Below are 27022 nucleotides of genomic sequence, written 5' to 3'. Positions count from 1 at the left end.
AATAATAATAATAATAATAATAATAATAATACATTTAATTTGTAATGCACTTTACATTTGTGTACAAATCTCAAAGTGCCACAAGATAAAAGACATTACTACAAATAATTAATAAATAAATAAAATAGCTGATAATCTGATCTTATCACCCTTATAATTATTAGCACAACCTCAGAATTGCTGTACTGCATCAATCACCAAATAACCAGGCAGAATTTAAAGATTTACTACTAAATTGCAAAGTTACCTGAGATATAAAATATCTCATTTTTAATGGAAATTGGTTTAATGGAGGAGAGTCGGACTGATCCTAAGAGCTTTTTGTTTATAAAACTTACCTTGTGAGACTCCACAGCGTTTATCAGCTCACAAAGTTCCTTCTCTCTGTTCTGAATTTTCTTCTGGAATTTTCTCTGGATCTTCAGCAGCTGCTTCTACACAGAATAACAATTCAGAATTTACTTGTATTGTGTACGAGCACAACATAATATCAGTGTAAATGATAATGAGTTGTTACTTGTTAAAGAGAGCTGTATAATATTTTACCTGTTTCTCAGTTCTTTCTGCTGCAGCTGATATTGTATCATGTCCTTTATGATCATCCATGGTACACATCAGGCAGATACACTGCTGATCAGTACGACAGTAAACCTCCAGCAGTTTATTATGCTGAGAGCAGATCTGATCCTGAAGTCGCCTGGAGGCTTTAACCAGCTTGTGATTCTTATAAGCAGGAATCTGATAATGAGGTTGAAGGTGAGTTTCACAGAAAGAGACCAAACACACCAGACAGGATTTTACTGCTTTGCATTTTTTCTCTGTACAGAAATCACAATCCACATCTTCAGGTCCAGGAGAACAGTGACCAGGATGTGGAGCTTGAGGTTCTGTTTTCTTCAGTTTCTCCACAACTCCAGCCAGAATTGTGTTTCTCCTCACAACAGGTCTTGGAGTGAAGGTTTGTCTACACTGTGGACAGCTGTATGCTCCCTTATCATCCTCCTGATCCCAGCAGTTATTAATACACACCATACAGAAACTGTGTCCACATGGAATAGCAGCTGGATCCTTCAGTGTTTCCAGACAGACTGAACAGCTGAACTCGTCCTGAGCTACTGAAATTTTGGACTCGGCCATTTTTCTACACGTAAACAGAAACACCAGTAAACACAGCAAGTTATTTACAGCAGCTCAGACTTCCTGGTTTAGTTCGTGAGTGTTATGTTCATTCTGATAAAATTCAGTTTAAATTTTTTGGTTACGTACTGTACTCATGCTGTGGGACTTTTAATTTGCAATGTTGTTGTAGTAAGTAGTACAAGTCAGTAGTTAACGTTAATCTTCTTTACTGTAGTACATTTTATGATTCGTTACTGTACCCATGCTGTATGACTTTTATAATGTGGTTGTAGTAACTAGTACAGGTGGCTAGTTAACTGCTAAATCCTTGGTTATATGAATTTTTTTTTTTTTTTACTTAATTACTGTGCCCATACTGTAGGGTTTGTTTCTGTAATTTAAGTGTAGTGGGTGGTACACTAGGTAACTATTGCATCGTTTATTATATTAAAATGATTGATTTCAGAATTGTTGACACTATATATTGTTACTGTACCCATACTGTAGGACTTTATACAGTTGTATTGAATGGTACATGCCACTGGGTAATAACTACACCTCGGCTTCATGCACTTTGTAGACGCTCCCTTAGCATTTCCTTAGTATTTCAACTCAGATGAATCTCACATTTACAAAATAACAGAAAATAAAAATGTACAGAAAAAACGTTTTAAACAGATTTGATTGTAGTTTGTTCCTTGTTTATTGCAGAATCAGTTAATGCAGTTTCACTCATTTTTGGATGTTTATTAGCCGAGAACGAGCCGAAAGAAACTCGAATGTCAGGCGAATGTCCAAGACTTCCTGGTTTAGTTCGTGAGTGTTCTGTTCAAAACAAGTGTGTTTAAATCAAATCAACAATCTGAACTACATAAAGTAACAATACACAGTAATGTACAGAAGTGTGGAAATATATAAACTCACCTGCGTTCATCAACTTCAATTATCAACAAAACTACAAACACAGACACGGAACAGATCCGCACTCGAACAGAGAGAGCAGAACAGAACAGAACAGAACAGGATCAGATCAATTTCACTTCTGCTGAACTTCTTCTTCTTTTGTGTTTATTGGCGGTTGGCACACCAGCTTAAAGGTGCATTACCGCCACTTACTGTTTTGTGTTTGGAACAGGAGATTATACAGAAGGAATGAGGGAGAAAAAACTACATTTCTGTTAGATTCTTTCCGCTAGACCTGTTTCTTTTAAGAACTTGTTGATGTAATAACTTATCCTCCCTACCTCTTTTCCTAAGAGTCCTGATAATGAAAGATCATTATGTTTTGCCCGCTGTACTGATTCAAACTGTTGTGTTCTATTGGTACTATATTGCTTACAATTGAGGAGTATAATGTAGCGTCGCCACTAGGGGCCCAGCACAGGCTTTACCCAGAAAGCCTTGCAGCAGTGGTGTCTAAGCTCACCGTAGCCGTGTATCCCGGTGTTGGGAGTAGGGTGGCTGCGGGGAGTATGAATGTTTGTGTGTATGATTGGGTTTCTGTTCCAAAACCACTGAGTGAACTGCCAAAAGCAAATCGCTCGTGGCCCCGACGCTATCCTTCCTACTTGCTGGCGCCACATTGGTGTCAGAAGAGGGATCGTGGTGTTTGGGTGGCTCAGGTGGTTTGGTGGGCCAATATGCCCAATCTGTCCGAGTGCGCTGGCCCCGGGGTTGCTGCAGGGGCATGGTAAGCCAGGTGCTGCAGGGGGTGGAAACGGCGGCTCGGCAGTGTAATGGGGTGCGGCCCGGACATGGAGCCACCCAGTGGACGCTGGTGAGTTGGTCACCGGGTCGGTTAACCATTAGGGAGGGGGCAATGTAGTGTCGCCACTAGGGTCTCAGCACAGGCTTTACCCATAAAGCCTTGCAGCAGTGGTGTCTAAGCTCACCGTAGCCGTGTATCCCGGTGTTGGGAGTAGGGTGGCTGCGGTAAGGGCTGGGTAAGTAGCTTAAATGTTTGTCTGTTGTATGAATGTTTGTGTGTATGAATGGGTGTCTGTCCCAAAACCACTGAGTGAACTGCCAGAGGCAGATCGCTCGTGGCCCCGGCGCCACAATATGTTCTACACCTTCCGGTTGGGTGTTTGCCTATTTTCCGTAAAGTATAGTTAAGTCCTGTGTGACCTATTCTTAGACGTGTGATGATGTTTTCTTCTCTCCTTCTAGAACCTGCCATTCTCCCAGCTCCAACCTGTCTTTGAATATTGTACATATGTCTTTCAGTTTCAACAAAATCCCAGAGCTCCTGCCATATTGCATATGTACATGTTCTAATTATGGCCTTAACTTCATTTTTGCTCAAAGGTACCGGTAGATTTATTTGTTTTAATCTAGGGTTTGTTTGGCTAGGATATCTACTGTTTCATTTCCCTCCACTCCTACATGGGCAGGAACCCACAGAAAGCTGGTGGATATACCTTTATCTTTCAAATTGTGTAACATATATAATATTTTGTTAACAATATCTGTCCTGACTGAGGATTTACCATACTTTATGCTTATCAGAGCTGAAAAATCCATTGTAGTGCTAAAAATATGGCCAATAATTCTATGGAGTATACTGCCAGATGGTCTGATGTCCTTTTCTTAATATGTATATTATTTATTGGTATATACACTGCCACACCTGTAATTCCTGTTTTTGGGTCTTTGGAACCATCTGTAAATACGAGAATAAAGTTTGAGTAATATCTATCTATGTATTTCTGTACTATGTCGCATGCAGGAATTTGTTTTTTAATTCTTTCTGAAGGTTAAGATCTACCTTTGGCAAGGGGAATAACCAAGGAGGAATGTGGGATATTGGTACTGTGGGACTATACTGTAATTTATGTAATCCCATGCTTCTTGCCTTTGCATTGCCAATCCATCCAAAACTTTTATAATTTGTCTTATTGTGTTTCCAGCAATTTCTTGTTATATTTTTAACCGGGTGTGTATCCCATTGTCCCTGTAAATTAGCCCAGTATGTCATCATTAGCTTAATTCTTCTTATTCTTGGTGGTATTTCTCCCATTTCCACTTGCATTGCTGCTAATGGGGATGTTTTGAATGCTCCACTACATATTCGCAATGCCTGGGCTTGTAATGTGTCTAGTTGCTTAAGGTTTGACTCTGCTGCTGACATATAAGCTACACATCCGTAATCAAAAACTGTTCTCATGAGTGCTTCATAAATATTTTGCATTGATTTTCTACTTGCTCCCCAGTCCTGTCCTGCCATACATCGAAGTATGTTGTTGATTTTTTTACATTTGTTCTTAACTTTATCTAAATGTATGTGCCATGTTAGTTTTTTACGGTGGCCCGCTGAGTCAAAACACGATAACATTTACAAAACAAACAAAAGCTGACAACACAACAACATTAAGGAAAAACGCAAATACAAAAAGAACAACACAACAACATTAAGAAAAAACGCAAATACAAAAAGCACAACACAACAACATTAAGGAAAAACACGAATACAAAAAGGACAACACAACGAAATTAAGGAAACACGAATACAAAAAGGACAACACAACGAAATTAAGGAAACACGAATACAAAAGGACAACACAACGAAATTAAGGAAACACAAATACAAAATGACAACACAACGAAATTAAGGAAACACGAATACAAAAGGACAACACAACGAAATTAAGGAAACACGAATACAAAAGGACAACACAACGAAATTAAGGAAACACGAATACAAAATGACAACACAACGAAATTAAGGAAACACAAATTCAAATCCTCCAACGGAAATGCTCCCGGTCACTAGAGGGCACCTCTATCATTTTTTATCTGTATGAACATTGCAGCAAAGAAAGCAAGAAGCAGAGCAGCGTAGTGCAGAGAATCTGGATTCGGTTTAACTTTAATGTTCAGTGATATAATTCTTAATAAAATTGAGCTTTTGATAAATGTATTTCAAACCATTTTCATACAAACACATTAATGTTTCTCACCTACTACAAACTATTTTATATTAATTTTAAATAAAGATCAATAAATCTGATCATTTTATTTTGGAGATGAATTAATCTATGCAGGTCTCGTAATTTCATTTATTAGTATAAACCTCAATGTTTCCCATTTACTACAAACTTTTTTTAGTTACATTTTTAGTTATATTTTCTTTTAAATTTATAGTTAAGATAAAAAAAATTTATGCTCATTGTACTGTACATCTGTATATGTATACATGACAAATAACGGATATATTACCTTATTACCTAGAGAAGTGCCTGTTCAGCACAGGATTCAGTTTAAAGTGCTTTTATTTGTTTTTAAAGCGCTTAATGGTCGAGCCCCGGCTTATCTCAGTGGTATGCTTTCTCCCGCAACCGCACAGCGATCTTTAAGATCAGCCACTCAGAATTTGTTGACTGTTCCTAGGGCTCGTTTGAAGCTAAAAGGTGATCGTGCATTTGCAGTTTATGCTCCGAGGCTATGGAACACTCTACCTCGTAATATTCGACAAGTACCTTCGGCCGCTGTTTTTAAATCACTCCTAAAAACATACCTTTATAAGCTGGCATTTGAACAGTGAGGAGCCGTGTTAATTTTAATTGTTTAGTCTATTTATATCTGTTTTATTTTGTCTCTTACTCTGTATTTTTATTTGGTTCTTACTTTTTTTACATAATGTTGTGTTATGTATGCTTATTCGATGTACAGCACTTTGGTCAACGTAAGTTGTTTTAAGAGTGCTTTATAAATAAAATTTACTTACTTACTTACTTATTTCATATAGGATAATTGTAAATTATAGAATTATTTGACATGATTACAATTATTAATGTAAACTATTTTATATATACACATACATTACATACCCCTCACCTACAAACTTCTTTACATTATTAAATCATTTATTTTAATTTCTAGTTAAGATCAATAATTGTATGATAATTATATTTTACAGGTGTGTCCATTTGTGTCTAAAAATGGTTTGACATTAATCTAATTAAATAATACAAGATTTAGATGTATTTATTTTTTTTTTTTATAAAAGAAATAAATTTTTGTAATGCTTTGTACAAGGTTTGTAATAGGTGAAAGAAACCGATGTGTATATAAAAATTTGTTTGACATTAATACATCAAATTATATGACTAATGGATTCCTTTTTCTGAAAAAAATGCACAAAATGTTATGAACACGACTCAGTTTTTCCATTAGTTTTTTTTTTAAGTAAATAGACGTAATCTTAAAATTAAAATGAAATAGCTTTTTAAGTATGTTACCTATTTTCATGTGTAAGAATTCATAAAATAAGTCTTATGTGTTTTTTCAAGCACTTATTTAAACCAGAATGCCGAATGTCAAAAGAATGTTGAATATTAAACTAATGGGCATGAATACATACGCTTAAAATGCTTAATGATAACTAACTAATACATTGTAAATACACTGTTAAAAGGTTTATGACATTAAAACATGTTAAACTGTAAAAGCGTGGCACAGTCTGGTTAAAGCTCAAGTTAGTTGATTTTGCAATTATATTAAAACATTTGGCAAGCTAATTGCTGCCTGATGTTTAAAAAACTAAAAGGTGCTATACAATCAAACCACCGACACTAAAAAGCTCAATTTTATTAAGAATTATATCACTGAACATTAAAGTTAAACCGAATCCAGATTCTCTGCACTACGCTGCTCTGCTTCTTGCTTTCTTTGCTGCAATGTTCATACAGATAAAAAATGATAGAGGTGCCCTCTAGTGACCGGGAGCATTTCCGTTGGAGGATTTGAATTTGTGTTTCCTTAATTTCGTTGTGTTTTCATTTTGTATTCGTGTTTCCTTAATTTCGTTGTGTTGTCATTTTGTATTCGTGTTTCCTTAATTTCGTTGTGTTGTCATTTTGTATTTGTGTTTCCTTAATTTCGTTGTGTTGTCATTTTGTATTCGTGTTTCCTTAATTTCGTTGTGTTGTCATTTTGTATTCGTGTTTCCTTAATTTCGTTGTGTTGTCCTTTTGTATTTGTGTTTCCTTAATTTCGTTGTGTTGTCCTTTTGTATTCGTGTTTCCTTAATTTCGTTGTGTTGTCCTTTTGTATTCGTGTTTCCTTAATTTCGTTGTGTTGTCCTTTTTGTATTCGTGTTTTTTCTTAATGTTGTTGTGTTGTTCTTTTTGTATTCGCGTTTTTCCCTAATGTTGTTGTGTTGTCAGCTTTTGTTTGTTTTGTAAATGTTATCGTGTTTTGACTCAGCGGGCCACCGTAGTTTTTCATCAAACCAACCTCCAAGAAATCTAATCTAATAGCCTTTACTTGCTGAAGAGGTTGTTCGTATATTTTTATAGAGATTGGTGTAATTTTGCGTCTTTTTGAGAAGGAGATTACTTGCAGTTTTGTTATGGATATTTTAAATCCCCATTTATTTGCCCATTTTTCTACTTCAGTTACAGCTGTTTGTACTTTTTTATTGGTATGTGTTATATTACAGCCTCTAACCCACAATGCTCCATCATCTGCATATAAAGAACCCCCTACATTTTGTTCTACTTGAGAAAAAATATCATTAATCATTATGTTGAATAGCAGTGGACTACATACGCTACCTTGTGGAGTTTCATTCTCCACTGTATGCTTTCTGGAGTGTTCTGTTCCTACTCTTACTTGTACCTGTTATATAAGAAGTCTAAAACCCAATTATATTTTTCCACAATTCCCAGTGATTTTAATTTAATAAGTATTCCCTCTTTCCAAAGCATATGATTGGCAACTAATCAACCGTATGGCATTTCAGCGTTTACTGTATGGAAGCTAGGTTTTACCACCACATGGCCTCCCGAGAACGCCCGATCTTGGAAGCTAAGCAGGGTCAGGCCTGGTTAGTACTTGAATGGGAGACCGTCTGGGAATACCAGGTGCTGGAAGCTTTCATCCACACACACCCACCTTCACTCCAAACCTCCTGTTACACACTGACCCAGCGGCTTTTTCTTCATCAAAGCTACACAATGAGACAAAGATCAGCTCATACTTTCATTCTTACTACAGTAAAACACATTCAACTGACTTTTAAAGTGAAGTTGTACAAAAATGTTGTACAGACATCATCTTCATCTAGTGGTGCTAGAAATAAATTACAGCTTGTTGCTTGGGTACTAATTTGTGACTTTATTATTATTTCATTTGTATAATATATAAACATTAGTGTTTATGGCTCCTCTGTCCCAAGTGTTTTTGTAAACCTGCAATGGCGACTGTTTTTGGTATGCAGGAGAGAAAAGGCAGAATGTAATGAATTGTGCAGTTTAACCACTGTGCTGAGCTGTTACAAAAACCCAACTGTGAGGTTCTTTTTTACCATGGGTCAACTATGTAACTTTAAACCTGTAATAAAAGATGAACATTTTAAATGTGTCTTTATTTGCCTTAACTAAGCTAAAGTTTTTAACGGGGATAAAAATGACTGGGCAGGGCTGGACACGCCTCACTATTGAAGTGGAAGGTAAACCCACACTCCTGCAAGAATGGAAAGCATTCATATAAATGAACAAAACACAGACCCTAAATAACATGAACCTGAAGGTATGAACTTACATTGTAAAAAAACAAGCCAGTAGCAGCAGTGTGCACATTAAACCATTTACAGAAGGGAATTAATTTGGCAAATTGAAATAATGGCATGTTTGGAGTTGAACAGCAGACAGTCAGTCCTAGACGTTCTTCCAAGCAGTTCCTCTAATGTCATGTTTAGTTCTCCAACATGGTTCGCTAACTCTGTTCTTTCTTTCTTATACCTTTTACAATCTGATCATCTGAGTCTGATTCCTGTGTGTTACAGTGTTTACAGAGTCTAGATACAATTTCTCTCCAGTGTGAATGCGTTGGTGTAATTTGAGATGACAATGTTGATTAAAACTCTGAGATCCACACTGAGATCACTGATACGGTTTCTCTCCAGTGTGAATGCGCTGGTGTATTAACTCTAATCTGCCACCTTTATACGCCCTGCATAAACTGGCAGATAGATAACTCCTCCACCAATCACCACACTGTAGATGTTTAGTTCAACTCTGTTTAATGGCAAACTGGAAGTAGTTTAAAACTACAAGAAGTAAAAACAACACGTTTATAAACTTCAGCACATCAAGACATGAATAATAAATGATATTTAAGTTTAAAGTCCATATGCATATTATTATAGTTATGCATTTTACTAATAAGCCAACATGTGCAAATTCATTTAACTTAACTAAACACAGGACTTAACAGCCATGTGAGTTAGTTATAAAGCAGGCATGGGTTTTTTAAAAGCATCTTAGCATGAATATGATTACGAACTTATGAACTTAAATTAGTGTTTATGAATCCTAACTAGAAGAGCGTAAGTCTTAAGTGTAATGCTCGCTCTACAAGTTAAGATAATCTTAACACTAAGGGTGAACTAACCTTTTGGGAATCTTGGCCCAGGTTAGTTAGTCTTCTTGTGACATTCCATAATTGAGCCATAATTGTCATAACCAAACTAATCTAGTCATGCCCTTGTCAATACCAAAACTCTATCTCAGAGTTAAAGGTGGGTGATATGGAAAAAATGTAATATCACAAAGTAATTATTATTTTTTTAATTTTCTGTAAACAGCACCTACCATGCAACAAGATGCATCAAGGTGGCCCATGTCCAACCAGTGTACATGGGCAGATGCTTCTCATGGGACAGCACAAGGCCAGGGTGTTCTACCTCATGTCAGTGGTGAGTTTACTGAAGAAGCAGACATTTTTTTTTTTTCCAGTTGGGCATTAATACATGAATAATATAGTTAACAATGACACTTTAGGTCGCTAAAATACTAAGAATAAAAGTCAGGCATTTTCTGTAGAGTAACCATTTTTTATTTTAATTTATCCATTAACAGCACCCACCATACAGCTATGACAGTTAAGTACACTTTTAATCTCAAAAGCATCTGAGCACGAATATGATGCTTAAAATAGCGTTAAGATAATCTTAACTGTCAGAGTGTTTAGTGTGATGCTTGCTCTACCAGTTAAGTTTATCTTTACACCAAGATTCTTTTAAGAATCTGGGCCCAGGTTAGTTAGTCTTCTTGTGACACACAGGATGAGCCATAATCACCATAACCAAGCTAATTTTCTCATCATGCCCAGTCAAAACAAAACTAGTCACACATTTTCTGAGTATCTTTTTTTTTATTCCCTGTAAACAGCATATACCATGCAACAAGAGCCATCAAGGTGGCCCATGTCTGACCAGTGTACAGGACAAGGCCAGGGGGTTCTACCTCATGTCAATGGTGAGTTTTGTGTTTTTTTATGTTTTTGGGTTTTATCGCCATTATAAGCTCTATATTTAGAGCCATCTCTATGGCGTGCCATTTGTATCTTTTTCAGAATACTTTAACTACATGAAAGATGTTTAAAGAGGTTTAGGTTATAAGAAATGTTTTAGTTTTATGCTTTTAAGAAATTTTAAAATCTTAGAAGGAGCTGTTTTTCTAAAAATTTCTTTTATATCTGATCCAGTTAGGTATAGATTTCTGTCCTGGGTAAAAAAAACTCGCATTTACATAGAATATGTTTAATTGTTAATGTAATTGAGCAATGAGGGCACTTTGGGGCCTGTTCTCCTTTTAGTAGGTGTCCGTGTGTAAGGTTTGAGTGTCCTATTCTGCATCGTGTAAGGGCTACTTGGTCCTCCCTCTTCTGAGTATGGTTAATTTTGTTTGGTTTTACATTTTGTTGGATTTCCCTGAGTTTGTTATTTTCTTGTAAATTCCAGTCCTCTTGCCATTTTTCTTGTATATAGCTCCTTATGAGGGGTCTTAAGTCTGTTGGTGGTATGTATATTGGTGTGACTGGTTGTTCTGCTGCTCTTTTGGCTATAGTATCTGCTTCTTCGTTTCCCTTTATACCCTTGTGACCTGGTATCCAGCAAAACCTCAGTATTTTATTTGATTCTTCCAGTGCTTTCAGTTTATGCAGTATTTCTTCCATGATGGGGTGGTCAATATTTAGTGATTTGATGGCTTGAATGCAGGACTTTGAATCTGTGCATATAGTGGCTTTCTGGTGACTTGATCTCTGGAAATATGTTAAAGCCATTAGAATTGCTTGTGCTTCGGCAGTAAAAATAGAGCTGTGTGGGGGGATATTTGTGCATTGTTTTTTGGTCTTTGTGTAGAAAGCTGAACCGGTGTGAGTAGATGTCTTTGACCCATCTGTGTAAATAATCAAGTAGCCTGTTTGTCTTTCTTCAAATTCCTTGAATATACTTTGTGCTATTTCAGTGCTCATAGTTTGCTTGGGGAAATTTGTGAAAGTTTCTAAAATGCAAGGGCTTCCAAGGTCCCATGGAGGAAAGGTTTTCATTTGTGTATCATTTAGCATTGCTCTTTCAATGGTGAGTTTACTGAAGAAGGAGAAAAGCAATTTTTCAGTTGGGTATTAGTACGTTAACACTACAGGTAAGAATGATGCCTTAAGTCGCTGAAATGCAATAATAAAAATCCGGCATTCTCAAAAGCACAGGATGTGCCATAAATGCCATAACCAAGCTAATTTTCTCATCATGCCTTGTCAAAACCAAAACTACAGTGGTGCTTGAAAGTTTGTGAACCCTTTAGAATTTTATATTTCTGCATACATTTGACCTAAAATGTCATCAGATTTTCACACAAGTCCTACAAGTAGATAAGGAGAACCATATCAAACAAATGAGACACAAATATTAGACTTTGTCATTTTTTTATTGAAGAAAATGGTCCAATGTTACAGATCTGTGATCTTGTCCATGTGATCTTTAGCAAACTGCAGATGGGCAGCAATGTTCTTTTTGGAACAGCAGCAGTGGCTTTCTCCTTGCAACCCTGCCATGCACATCACTGTTGTTCAGTGTTCTCCTGATGGTGGACTCATGAACATCAACATTAGCCAATGTGAGAAAGACCTTTAGTTGCTTATGAGTTACCTTGTGTTCCTTTGTGACCTCGCGGACTATTACACGCCTTGCTCTTATCATGATCTCTGTTGGTCAACCACTCCTGGGGAAGGTAATAATGGTCTTGAATTTCCTCCATTTGTACACAACCTGTCTGACTGTGGATTGGTGGAGTCCAAACTCTTTAGAGATGGTTTTGTAACCCTTTCCAGCCTGATGAGAATCAATGACTTCTCTCAGAAATCTCCTTTGTTCATGCCATGACACACTTCCACAAATGTGTGTTGTGAAGAGCAGACTTTGATAGATCCCTGTTCTTTAAATAAAACAGGGTGCCCACTCATACCTGATTGTCATCCCATTGATTGAAAACACCTGACTAATTTCACCTTCAAATTAACTGCTAATGCTGAAGATTCACTCACAGATGTGTTATATTGGATAAATAAATGACCAAGTCTAATATTTGTGTCTCCCTATCTACTATTAGGACTTCTGTTGAAAATCTGTTGAAGTTTTAGGTCAAATTTATGCAGAAATATAGACAATTCCAAAGGATTCGCAAACTTTCTAGCACCACTGTAAAAAAAATTAAAAGAAAATAAATAAATAAAAAAGAAAAAAAAAAGTCATGTATTTTCAAATTTTTTTCCCGCTGTAAACAGCACCTACCGTACAACGAGATCCATCAAGGTGGCCCATGTCCAACCAGTGTACATGGGCAGATGCTTCTCAGGGGACAGGACAAGGCCAGGGCGTCCTACCTCATGTCAACGGTGAGTTTAATGAAGAAGGAGAAAAGCAATTTATCAGTTTATTAATACATAAATATTATAGGTAAGAACAACGTCTTAGGTTGCAAAATGCCTCTTCTGTAGAGTGAACTTTTTCATTGTAATTTCTGCTTTAACAGCACCCACCATACAGCAGGGACTGTCAAGGCGGTTCATACCCAATCAGTGCGCACGTAAGTTTGATCAGTTAGAATGAACAGCCCTACAACACATTAATCATGAATAGAAAATGGACTAGATCTTGTAAAATGATATTTTTTTTATTTTGCAGCTGTAGACAGAACTGTCCTGGAGGCACTGAGAGAGATGGACCTGAAGATAAATTACCTGACATCTCTTGTAGAATCTCTTGTGGGTGGTCGTCGAATTTTGCCCCCACAACAGCAAGATGATGAAGACTTGAATGTCATCCCTCTGGATTCAGTAGAAGCCCTAGAAAATTTAGAAGAAAGGCTTCTGAGCAACGGACTGAAGCAAAGGATGGTAAAGCTCATTTATTAATTATTTTCCATCAAATAAGACCATGACATGATTCACAAAGTATTCACAAATATTTCCTGTTGTTTTATATTTTTAAGTGTATGATAGCTTTAACTATAAAAATGTAATACAAATGCAAGAAAAAAAAAATACAAATAACATTTGGGTGAGACAATGGAGAATGTAACTTTATATATACGGATTCATACTTAATTAAAAAAAACCTTTAAATAAAATGCAAATAAGACATTTAATAGTAACAACAAAATGTATGAAGTTTATAAATTTCTATTACTGTGCATTATTTCAGATTAACATGCTGTCACTAAGTGGTGGACATACCATGAAAAAGACAATCTGGAGAATTGCCAGCAAGGTGTTCACCCCCAACCTTGCGAAAAGCCTTAACTGGTGCGGCAGGGGAGACAAGCGAGGTCTAAAACAAACCGCATGTGGACAAGTTATTATTGGTAAGTCATGATAAACAATTTACACCTAAAGAAACAATCAGAATGTTTATATGGAGCCTAATACACTGCTCAAAAAAAATTAAAGGAACACTTACAAAACACATCAGATCTCAATGGAAAAAAAAAATCATGCAGATTATCTTTCCTGATATGGACTGGGTAATGTGTTAGGAACGAAAGGATGCCACATAGTTTAATGGAAATGATAATTATCATCCTAGAGAAGGTTGAATTCAAAGTTATACTCTCGTCACATGAGGCCGGGCACTGTCGTGCACCAGGAGGAACCCAGGACCCACTGGGCGCCAGTGGCGGATCTGCCAATTCCGGTGTTCTATGGCAAATGCCAATCAAGCTCTACGGTGCTGGGCTGTGAGCACAGGGCCCACTACAGGACGTGGGGCCTTCATGCCACCCTCATAAAGCCTGTTTTGGTTGTTTGGTCAGACACATTCACACCAGTGGCCTGCTGGAGTTCATTTTGTAGGGCTCTGGCAGTGCTCATCCTGTTCCTCCTTGCACAAAGGAGCAGATACTGGTGAGGGGTACACCACAAACTTTTGCCACAATGCACCTGGTAACTCACACTGATAATTCTACAAACATGTCCAAACTGCACTCACGTATTCATACACCTAAACTGAAATGATAAACACATTGATAAGTCACGTTTATTTATTCATTCATTTAGTTTACAAACTGAAACCTACCGTTTAGAAAGCTGATCTCCACCACGTGTCCTCCTCCTCAGGAGTCTTTTCACTACAAGTCAGTCACAGCGTTTTACTACCAGCTATTGGTCATGTGGTTTTCACGTGTTGTCAAAGCACATAGGATACAATTTGTGTAATTTGTACAAAAAAATCTACTTTACTTCAAATGGGGTAAAGCTTTCAGCAAATTTAACCTTCAATGTCCCATTTAATCTTATAAAAACTCAATAAAAGCTCAAATACAAATAAAGAAGACCCCGACAGCAACGTCATGTTTAAAACCATTCCCTTTTGTCAGATTAGGCTACGTTTTGCTTACATACAGCACCATTTATCTACTTTAATATAGCATAAGTGTAGCACTTATTTTGTGACTCTTAATACTGTTTTTTAATAACAGTTTCTCACATACAGCTGCCGCGATGAAAAATCCAGTGCTGCCAGCGCCAACTGAGGCGGAAGCGGAGAACTGCTTAAAGGATTACTTGCGGCTGGCACCAGGAAGGAGATATTAATTTGTATTTTATTTAGTAGTTAATTGCTATTTTTGATTTGTTATTTGTGTTCATCGTAATTATTATTCTAATGTTTATTTATCATATATAAAAAATTTGATTCATGAAATCATATTTCACTTAATTTTGTGAGTGTCAAGGAACAATAATAAATAAGAATGTTACTACCACTGATTATAATGTCTGTTGTTTATAGATATATTATCTGTATTATCTATTATTATTATTATTGTTATTATTATTATTATTATTAAAGCAGTACATGAGAGGGGAGTGCACACACACACACACACACATTCAATTACATTCAGACGCTGTATTTTAGCTATACTGTACACATACACACCCCAGCTAGCCTTGTAATTGTGGCCCACTTCCGGCGCAGCTCCTGCCAGCCGAGCCTGCCGCATCTGGTTCAGTGCGGGCAGCTCGTGTCGGCTCTGACTCTTTTTGAATGACTGCCCAGAATCGGGCCAAATACACTGGCCCAAATCCAGATGCCAGATCTCCACCGACTCTCTGTAACGGTGTGTGGGCTAGACGGACAGGAGGGGCGGACACAAACACGGAGATGTGTGATAAACTATATTTAATAATAATAAAGACAAGACAGGGTTAAACTGACAGAACAGGACTAAACAGACTAACTGGGCTAAACAGACTAACTGGGCTAATGGACAGGCTAAACACAGACTAAACAGGCAAAACAGACTAAACAGGCTAACGGACAGGCTAAACAAAGACTAAACAGGCTAAACAGTCTAAACAGGCTAACGGACAGGCTAAACAAAGACTAAACAGGCTAATCAGACTACACAGGCTAACAGACAGGCTAATCAAAGACTAAACAGGAAAACAGAGCAAACAGAGCAAACAGAGCAAACAAGGCGAGAACGGGCAGAGGTACCAGGAGCAGAGATACAAGACACAAACAGAGTTACCGTGAAATAGTCTCCAACCTGCCCATTGCCCCAGCTCTCCTTATAAATGCTCCTTGACGAGGAGCAGCTGGGGCTGATTAGCTCAGGGAGCCAATCACCTGTGAGGCATGGCAGGGGAGTGAGTGTGCACACAGAGAAGAGAGGCGTGGCACATATGAGCACACCGAGGCTAGCAGTGTGACAGATGCCCCTCCCAAAGGCACTACACCTGGAGTGCCTAAAAAAACAAAAACAAGGAGGTCCTGGGCCCTGCGGGGTAAATTCATTAAAAATGTCCTCAGGCAGGCGTGATAAAAATGGTGGGACGCAGGCTGCCGACAGAAATCCAGAGGCGCAGTCGGGGAGCGCCGACGAGAGTTCAAAAGCGCCGTCGGGGGGCGCCAATGTGGGAACAGAAGCACCATCGGGGGGCGCCAACACGGAAACAGGAGCGCCATCAGGGGGCGCCAACTCCGGAACAGAAGTGCCGTCGGAGGACACCCACTCAGGAACAGAAGTGCCGTCGGAAGACACCAACTCAGGAACAGAAGTGCCGTCGGAGGACACCAACTCAGGAACAGAAGTGCCGTCGGAGGACACCAACTCAGGAACAGAAGTGCCGTCGGAGGACACCAACTCAGGAACAGAAGTGCCGTCGGAGGACACCCACTCGGGAACAGAAGTGCCGTCGGAGGACACCCACTCGGGAACAGAAGCGCCGTCGGAAGACACCAACTCGGGAACAGAAGCGCCGTCGGAGGACACCAACTCGGGAACAGAAGCGCCGTCGGAGGACACCAACTCGGGAACAGAAGCGCCGTCCGGGATGCGCCAACTCGGGAACAGGAGCGCCATCGGGATGCGCCAACTCGGGAACAGGAGCGCCATCGGGATGCGCCAACTCGGGAACAGGAGCGCCATCGGGATGCGCCAACTCGGGAACAGGAGCGCCATCGGGATGCGCCAACTCGGGAACAGGAGCGCCATCGGGATGCGCCAACTCGGGAACAGGAGCGCCATCGGGATGCGCCAACTCGGGAACAGGAGCGCCATCGGGATGCGCCAACTCGGGAACAGGAGCGCCATCGGGATGCGCCAACTCGGGAACAGGAGCGCCATCGGGATGCGCCAACTCGGGAACAGGAGCGCCATCGGGATGCGCCAACTCGGGAACAGGAGCGCCATCGGGATGCGCCAACTCGGGAACAGGAGCGCCATCGGGATGCGCCAACTCGGGAACAGGAGCGCCATCGGGATGCGCCAACTCGGGAACAGGAGCGCCATCGGGATGCGCCAACTCGGGAACAGGAGCGCCATCGGGATGCGCCAACTCGGGAACAGGAGCGCCATCGGGATGCGCCAACTCGGGAACAGGAGCGCCATCGGGATGCGCCAACTCGGGAACAGGAGCGCCATCGGGATGCGCCAACTCGGGAACAGGAGCCAGCTGCGTGGAGCCTGGCGAAGAGGCTTCGTGAGTCAGCTGCGTGGAGCCTGGCGAAGAGGCTTCGGGAGCCAGCTGCGAGGACCCTTGAGAAGAAGCATCCGGAGTCAGCTGCGTGGACCCTTGAGAAGAGGCGTCCGGAGTCAGCTGCGTGGACCCTTGAGAAGAGGCGTCCGGAGTCAGCTGCGTGGACCCTTGAGAAGAGGCGTCCGGAGTCAGCTGCGTGGACCCTTGAGAAGAGGCGTCCGGAGTCAGCTGCGTGGACCCTTGAGAAGAGGCGTCCGGAGTCAGCTGCGTGGACCCTTGAGAAGAGGCGTCCGGAGTCAGCTGCGTGGACCCTTGAGAAGAGGCGTCCGGAGTCAGCTGCGTGGACCCTTGAGAAGAGGCGTCCGGAGTCAGCTGCAAAAACACTGGAGAAACGTCATTAATCAGCTGCACAAATCCTTGAGAATCTACTTGATTCAGCTGTGAGGACCCTGGAGAGGCGTCCGGAATCAGCTGCAAAAACCCTTGAGAAACTTCTTGAAACAGCTGTGAGAACCCTGGAGAGGTGTCCAAAGTCACTTGCGAAAACACTGGAGAAACGTCATTAATCAGCTGCACAAATCCTTGAGAATCTCCTTGATTCAGCTGTGAGAACCCTGGGGAGGTATCCAAAGTCACTTGCGAAAACACTGGAGAAACATCATTCAGCTGCGAGGACCCTGGAGAGGCGTCCGAAGTCACTTGGGAAAACACTGGAGAAACATTCAGCTGCGTGGACCCTGGAGAGGCGTCCGAAGTTAGCTGCGAAAACACTGGAGAAACGTCATTCAGCTGCGAGGACCCTGGAGAGGCGTCCAAAGTTAACTGCGAAAACACTAGAGAAACGTCACTCAGCTGCGAGGACCCTGGAGAGGCGTCCAAAGTTAACTGCGAAAACACTAGAGAAACGTCACTCAGCTGCGAGGACCCTGGAGAGGCGTCCGAAGTCAGCTGCGAAAATCCTTGAGAAACTCCTTGATTCAGCTGCGAAGACCCTGGAGAGGCACCCGAAGTCAGCTGCGAAAACACTGGAGAAACATCACTCAGCTGCGAAAACACTGGAGCAACGTCATTCAGCTGCGTGGACCCTGGAGAGGCGTCCAAAGTCAGCTGCGAAAACACTGGAGAAAAGTCACTCAGCTGCGAAAACACTGGAGAGGCGTCCAAAATCAGCTGCTTGGACCCTGGATATGCGTCAAAAGTCAGCTGTTTGGACCCTGGAAAGACCGGACTCAGCTGTGAAAACACTGGAGAGGCATCCGAAATCAGCTGCTTGGACCCTGGAGAGGCGTCAAAAGTCAGCTGTTTGGACCCTGGAGAAACTGGACTCAGCTGCGAAAACACTGGAGAAAAGTCACTCAGCTGCGAAAACACTGGAGAGGCGTCCGAAATCAGCTGCTTGGACCCTGGATATGCGTCAAAAGTCAGCTGTTTGGACCCTGGAGAAACTGGACTCAGCTGCGAAAACACTGGAGAGGCGTCCGAAATCAGCTGCTTGGACCCTGGATATGCGTCAGAAGTCAGCTGTTTGGACCCTGGAGAAACTGGACTCAGCTGCGAAAACACTGGAGAGGCATCCGAAATCAGCTGCTGGGACCCTGGATATGCGTCAAAAGTCAGCTGTTTGGACCCTGGAGAAACTGGACTCAGCTGCGAAAACACTGGAGAGGCGTCCGAAATCAGCTGCTTGGACCCTGGATATGCGTCAGAGGTCAGCTGTTTGGACCCTGGAGACACTGGAGTCAGCTGCGAAAACACTGGAGAGGCGTCCGGAATCAGCTGCTTGGACCCTGGATATGCGTCAGAAGTCAGCTGTTTGGACCCTGGAGACACTGGAACCCGGACCACGTTAGCAGTGGGCGCTTTGCTGCAGGAAAATTTTGCTCTCATGAGGCCCTCAAACACCTTAACCGAGTTCAGCTCAACTCCCCTGTCAGACCAAAGCTGCTTAGCCCACTCACGAGCAGCACCCCTCAGCCGAGACATCATAAATCGCACCCTGTCGATTTCAGCTGGCTGGGGGTCCAGAAGGTTCTGCAGGTAGAGCTGGCTCTGTAGAAGGAAGCCTTCGACGCCTGAGTCGCTTCCATCATATGGAGCTGGCCTACTAAGCGGGAAGGTTTGAGGAAACCTCATGGAGCCGAAGTCCGGAAAAACATGGACAAAAAACATCTCGCTGTGTCCTCTTAGGGAGACTATTCTGTAACGGTGTGTGGGCTAGACGGACAGGAGGGGCGGACACAAACGCGGAGATGTGTGATAAACTATATTTAATAATAATAAAGACAAGACAGGGTTAAACTGACAGAACAGGACTAAACAGACTAACTGGGCTAAACAGACTAACTGGGCTAATGGACAGGCTAAACACAGACTAAACAGGCAAAACAGACTAAACAGGCTAACGGACAGGCTAAACAAAGACTAAACAGGCAGAACAGACTAAACAGGCTAACGGACAGGCTAAACAAAGACTAAACAGGCTAAACAGTCTAAACAGGCTAACGGACAGGCTAAACAAAGACTAAACAGGCTAATCAGACTACACAGGCTAACAGACAGGCTAATCAAAGACTAAACAGGAAAACAGAGCAAACAGAGCAAACAGAGCAAACAGAGCAAACAAGGCAAACAAGGCAAACAAGGCAAACAAGGCAAACAAGGCGAGAACGGGCAGAGGTACCAGGAGCAGAGATACAAGACACAAACAGAGTTACCGTGAAATAGTCTCCAACCTGCCCATTGCCCCCAGCTCTCCTTATAAATGCTCCTTGATGAGGAGCAGCTGGGGCTGATTAGCTCAGGGAGCCAATCACCTGTGAGGCATGGCAGGGGAGTGAGTGTGCACACAGAGAAGAGAGGCGTGGCACATATGAGCACACCGAGGCTAGCAGTGTGACACTCTCCCATAACTGGGCCGGAATTGCCCCCAAAACACTGCGATACTATTTATTTCCGTTTTCTTCTCCTTTCACATCCGCATAGATAAAATAGTAGATTTATACTACAGATTAACTACAGATTGAGCAGCAGAAAGTATTTTATTAAGATAATTGCAACAAGCAGTATAATAATAATAATAATCAGAATATTAAAAAATAATAATCAGAATATTATAAAAGTGAACCAAAATGACAACTATATGAATATTATATATAGAAAATAACATATACACTGCCTGGCCAAAAAAAAGGTCACACACTAATATTTTATTGGATTTATTGGCTCCATTTTATAGCTTTGATTACGGCACGCATTCACTGTGGCATCGTTTCCACAAGCTTCTGCAATGTCACAACATTTATTTCTGTCCAGAGTTGCATAAATCTTTCCCCAAGATCTTGTATTGATGATGGGAGATTTGGACCACTGCACAAAGTCTTCTCCAGCACATCCCAAAGATTCTCAATGGGGTTAATATAAAGGTTTTTATTTAAAAATGATACATCAGAATTGCTTGAAATTAACTGAGTAAAAACTACAGATGGTGTACTATCATTATGAAGTGGAATTATTGTGTGGAAACGAAGAAATTTGTTTTAATAACAGTCTAGAGTTAAAATAATAGAAAAATAACAATATAAAGGCCTTTATTTAAAAATGACACATCAGAATTGCTTGAAATTAACTGAGTGAAAACAACAGATGGTGTACTATCATTATGAAGTGGAATTATTGTGTGGAAACTAGAAAATTCTTTTTAATACCAGTCTAGAGGTAAAATAATAAAAATGTGGAAAAATAAAGGCCTTAATTTAAAAATGACACATTAGAATTGCTTGAAATTAACTGAGTGACATCTACAGATGGTGTACTATCATTATGAAGTGGAATTGTTCTGTGGAAACTAGAGAATTCTTTTTAATAACAGTTTAGAGTTAAAATAATAGAAATGTGACAATATAAAAGGCCTTTATTTAGAAATGACACATCAGAATTGCTTGATATTAACTGAGTGTAAACAACAGATGGTGTACTATCATTATGAAGTGGAATTGTTCTGTGGAAACTAGAGAATTCTTTTTAATAACAGTTTAGATTTAAAATAATAGAAATGTGACAATATAAAAGGCCTTTATTTAGAAATGACACATCAGAATTGCTTGATATTAACTGAGTGTAAACTACAGATGGTGTACTATCATTATGAAGTGGAATTATTGTGTGTAAACTAGAGAATTCCTTTTAATAACAGTTTAGAGTTAAAATAATAGAAATGTGACAATATAAAAGGCCTTTATTTAGAAATGACACATCAGAATTGCTTGAAATTAACTGAGTGAAATCTACAGATCGTGTACTATCATTATGAAATGGAATTATTGTGTGTAAACTAGAGAATTCATTTTAATAACAGTCTATTTTGAAAATAACGGAAATTTGAAAATATAAAGGTTTTTATTTAAAAATTACACATCAGAATTGCTTGAAATTAACTGAGCGACATCTACAGATGGTGTACTATCATTATGAAGTGGAATTGTTGTGTGGAAACTAGACAATTCTTTTTAATAACAGTCTAGATTGAAAATAATGGAAATATTACAATATAAAAGTTTTTATTTAGAAATGATACATCAGAATTGCTTGATATAAACTGAGTCACATCTACAGATGGTGTACTATCATTATGAAGTGGAATTGTTGTGTGGAAACAAGTAAATTCCTTTTAATAACAACAAAAATTAAAGAGCTAAGGTTAAATTTTCGTTGACTATAAATTTAAAGTAAAATAATAATGTCAGGTTATTAGCAACTCTTTTTTTTCAAAGCTTGAAATTGTATCCCAAATACAGTTTGCAGGATGAAATTGGTTTATTTAATTATTCAATTTTTAACTGATATGTTTATATATTTTTTTAATTATATATTTACATATTTTTTAACTGATACATTTATATATTTGTAACTGATATATTTATATATTTGTAACTAATATATTTATATAATTTTAACTGATACATTTATATATTTTTAACTGATATATTTATATATCTTTAACTGTTATATTTATATATACACTATTTTAACTAATATTCATATTTTTAAGTGATATTTTCACTCATATTTTAACTGCTATATTCATATTTTTAAGTGATACATTTATATATTTTTAACTGATACATTTATATATTTTTAACTGATATATTTATAACTGATGTAGTCACGTTCAGGTCGTCAGTGACTTTTTTTTTTATCAGTTTTACCAGACGCTATTACTGTAATGTTTAGTATACACACATCCTTAGAAACAACGTGGGGGCTGATTTGACTGAACATTTCGAAGTGGAGGCTGGCTTGACCGCAGTTGCACTTTGTAGCTCTACACTTCCACTGTCATCCATTAGTTCCTCTGCATACTTTGTTAGCCCCCTTTTACCTTATTCTTCAATGGTCAGGACCCCCACAGGACCACCACAGAGCAGGTATTATTTAGGTGGTGGATTATTCTCAGCACTGCAGTGACACTGACGTGGTGGTGGTGTGTTAGTGTGTGTTGTGCTGGTTTAAAAGGATCACACAGCAGTGTTGCTGGACTTTTTAAACAATGAGTCTACTTACTGTCCACTCTATTATTATACACACCTGCTTTGTTGGTCCACCTTGTGGATGTACATTATTATTATTATTGTTGTTGTTGTTGTTCTTGTTGCTTATTGTAGCTTTTAAGTTAACGTTATCCACAGTATTCAATGAGCTTCAATTATTTAGCAGCTGTTGTCTAATGCTAGAAACTGTTAGCCTTTTAGCTAACGTTACCTGCAGTGTTTCAGTTCAGACTACCAGTTAACCTGAAACTCACTAGATACCCGTTTCCATTTCCAAAATGCTCTCTATCTTAATCCAAAACTCATTAATAGACTTTCTGCTTACATTTTGCTAAGTAAAAAGTTGTTAAGATTAAACGTTTATTTACCTAACACCAACGAACGATTAGTCCTCTTTTTCAACGGCTCGCGTCGCACTGTTGCTATGGTGACGTTGTTCCGCCGGGGCGCTGAATCAGAGACTAGACGCTGGGCCACAGCCGGACAACCAGCGTCGGCGCGCACTCGTTTCTACGAGCACCAGCAAAACCCAGCTGTGGTAACAACTGGGACAGATCTGGCTACATTGATTCTGGCCGATTCTGACACTCGGCCGACTGTGCCGATAGAAAAGTGGGAACTGGGCCAGATGATTGTGCTAGCTGGGACATAAGTCTGGAATGCAGCGTCTGAACGCCATTTCAGCATCCCAGCCTGTTATTTAGGAGATGTATTACAGATGAATAAGCGCTCTATTAAATGGTCTCGGATAGCTCTCATAAGCATCTCTGAGACGCAGGCATGATGATGACGTAGTAAGATTGATCTGGAATGCAGCAGCTGAAGATATTGCAGATGAGCAAACGCTCTATTAAATACGTATTCCAGACGAACTGGATTACATCCAACAGACGTCTCTGAGATGTATATGTGCTATCAGGGATGTGGAACACTATAGCACTACTAGTGGTATTATGATATTCAAGCTGGATGAATGGATCGAAATTAACATGTCATTTAAGGTGACTCTAAACTAGCACAAGCAATTGTGATGCTCTGTTGTACTGCACATGCGCTGAATGCTACCATCCTGAAACTGCTGTGTTTCTCAATCTTGGACCTCACACCGGGCCTCAAATAAAAGAAGTAAGGTCCCACCGAGATTTGAACTCAAATCACGGAATTCAGAGTCCAGAGTGCTAACCATTACACCGTGGAACCCTGACACTACAAGAACTAAACGTAATGATTCACCATTTGCTAAGTAAATAAAGCCAAAAAGAAAAATACACACAACTTCAGACTTTACTTTTACATCTCAAGTTATTTAAACTTATGTGATTGATATAATTGACTGAAATCAATTTTTAAAAAATTAGGTAATTTAGAAGTTTTAAACACTAAATAAAAGAAATTTTTAGTTAAACATTGCCACCCAGGTATCAAAATCACAACAAAACGTTCCACTGTTGGAAAATTGCACCAAGTTCAGGACGCAGTTGGACGGTAGATGGCGCTGTAAACAATGACTTGCCATTATTCTCTCTTTAGATCTTTGTACATAATTCTACACTAAACCCATTCAACCAGCTGCATGGCAGCACAAAAACCATTAGAGTCTGAACACTTTCAGTGAAGTGCGTCTCAGTTTGTTCATGCTTTGTGAAAGCCTTTATGCAATGCTGATGTGAGTTATTTCTCCTGCTAAATTATTTAAATTGAATTAAGGTGATGAAGTTTTTACCCAGCAATAAAAAGTTATATTTAACGTAACTGTTCAGTACAATGTTTATTTTAAGTAGTGCCCTAAGTAGGAAGTTGGCGTCATTTGAGATGAGGCCGATAGTCTGTACTCAAAATGGCAGACTGAACGAACTGGCAAAGTTAGCTAAGGAAAGAAATGCTCTGAATAAACCTTTATTGTATTTTGTACCTGCTGTTTTTCTCATGTGTTTCTCACACGCTTTTTTATCACCTTAATTGTGTTTTTTAAAGCTTTCTCAATTTTGCACGTAATGCTAAACGAATGTTTTTATTTGATTGGTTGTTGTGATTAGCATTTATTTTAAGGTGAACTATACGGCACTAGGACCCAGCAGCACTGTTATTAATAGAGCGATGGTTCTTTATATTTCTGAGCGGTACCGCATGTAAACTCTAGATGTCGCTGTTGCACTTTCTAAAATACTCCACACGAACATACCTGTACTTTAAGTGTCTGGACTCTCCCAGGTGTAGTAAATCAACAATTTAAACAAAGCGCAACAGTTTAGGGAAGGCCCTTTCCTGTTTTACATGAAGAGAAGTTGATTGAAAGAAGCTCCAGTGTCACAGAGCCCTGACCTCAACTTAACTTGGGATAAAACCTGGGCATTTTTACACATATACACTCCAGAATCTTAATAGTTGTAGCCAAGTGGAGCTTAATGATCCAGTGACACTGACACACTGATATGCAGCCCCGGTTCTGGCTATGTTGCTTAGGCGAGCAGTGAGAAAATCCAGGGGGAGCAATGCCCACCCCAGTTGCTTTAGTTTCGCCCTAAGCTGGACTCGAATCTAGGGCAGAAAAATACGCGCTCTGCCCACTGCGCTACTCAAACAGCGGAGTAATAAACAGGTTGTTATGCTGATAAACCTGCGCACACACGGCGTCACCAAGACTAAAAGTGAACACTACTTTAAATAATAACTAAACACGTTCTAATTCCCACGGTAGCAGCAGTTTCCATCTGTTTCATACACATCACCCTGTCTCAGTCTAATCTGCAGCATTTCTCTCCCACTGATAAAAATACGGAACAAAACGCGTCCTGTAACAGTTAAATTGCGACTACGACTGCAACGGTACAAATACTAGTAGGTTTGATGTCGACTTTTTTTTATTGTTTTTTTTTTTTTACTCAGTGACGAAAGTTATTTAAAATGTAGCAAAGTACAAATCTTAATACAAAACATACTTAAGTAAAAGTAAAATTACAGGTTGTAAAATCTACTTTAAAAAGTACAAGTACACAAAAAAACTACTCAATTACAGTAACACGACTAAATGTAATTTGTTACTTTCCACCTCTGTATAAGCCAAACTATGAAAATGTGTGAAAAACAAGTATAAGTAACATCTGTGCCAACATATAAAAATAATAATACATTTTATATAAGTAACATCTGTGCCAACATATAAAAATAATAATACATTTTATTTATGGGCGACTTTCAAAACACTGAAGGACACCTTACAATACAAAACATCAGTACATAATTAATTACACAGATTAAGGGTAGGCGAGTTTAAAGAAATACGTTTTAAGGCATGTTTTGAAAGTAAGGAATGAATCAATGGTGTGAATGTCAGGAGGGAGAGAGTTCCAGAGATGTGGGGCAGAGTAGCTAAAAGCTCTAGCTCCCATATGAGGTAGACCAAAAAGGAGAGAGTTACAATAATCAATCACAATTCATCAAGAACATCAGCACTTCTAGGAGAAAGGAATGGACGTAGACGATTTATGTTACGTAAATGGAAATAAGCAGATTGTGTGATATTGTTAATATGTGCATGAAATGAAAGATTGTAAGTGGAAAGAGAGACGACTGAGTTCTTCATCATCACTGAGAATTTGTTAGATTTAGAGAGAGGAGATTTTGTACCTATAAAAAGAATTTCAGTTTTATCAGCATTTAATGTGAGAAAATTGTAAGAGAACCATGTTCTTAATTCTATTAGACAATCAGAGAGAGAGATGGAGGAGGAAGAGTAGCCGTGAGCACAGTGGACAGGTATAGCTCAGTGTCATCTGCATAACAATAAAATTGAATGTTGTATTTCCTAAAGATACATCCAATGAGAAGCAGGTAAATTATAAATAGTAGAGGCCCCAAGACAGAGCCCTGAGGGACACCACTAGTAACAGGAGTTACTGTGAACATACTGTACACGTCTAGAAATGTATGAAGAAAACCAATCAAGCACACTATCACCAAGACCAATATATGCTAGCCGATCCAATACCTTTTTTTTTCCAATTCACTTCCACTATTAACTGATAGCATTCACTTACATCAGGCTCTAAACCTCCTGGTTCTACCCACCATTCACTCCACTATAGATA

At 39.5% G+C, this 27022-nt stretch overlaps 1 protein-coding gene and 1 pseudogene across 1 annotated transcript in view; one reads left to right on the top strand and one right to left on the bottom strand.

The window, feature by feature from the left end:
- The window catches only part of LOC134327058 (tripartite motif-containing protein 16-like), a 29033-nt gene extending 27896 nt beyond the window's left edge, over positions 1 to 1137 (bottom strand). The window contains exons 1-2 of the mRNA XM_063009129.1: positions 547 to 1137; positions 339 to 434 (exon numbers count right to left, since the gene is read on the bottom strand). Coding sequence (XP_062865199.1) covers positions 339 to 434; positions 547 to 1137 — 687 coding nt within the window. The remainder of the gene's footprint in view (positions 1 to 338; positions 435 to 546) is intronic.
- Positions 1 to 27022, top strand: part of LOC134326480 (E3 ubiquitin/ISG15 ligase TRIM25-like) — a 514462-nt pseudogene that overhangs the window by 353730 nt on the left and 133710 nt on the right.

The sequence above is a fragment of the Trichomycterus rosablanca genome, chromosome 14, assembly GCF_030014385.1.
Source record: "Trichomycterus rosablanca isolate fTriRos1 chromosome 14, fTriRos1.hap1, whole genome shotgun sequence".
NCBI lineage: Eukaryota > Metazoa > Chordata > Actinopteri > Siluriformes > Trichomycteridae > Trichomycterus > Trichomycterus rosablanca.
The sequence above is the reverse complement of the archived record's forward strand: the minus strand, read 5'-3'. Positions and strand labels throughout refer to the sequence as shown.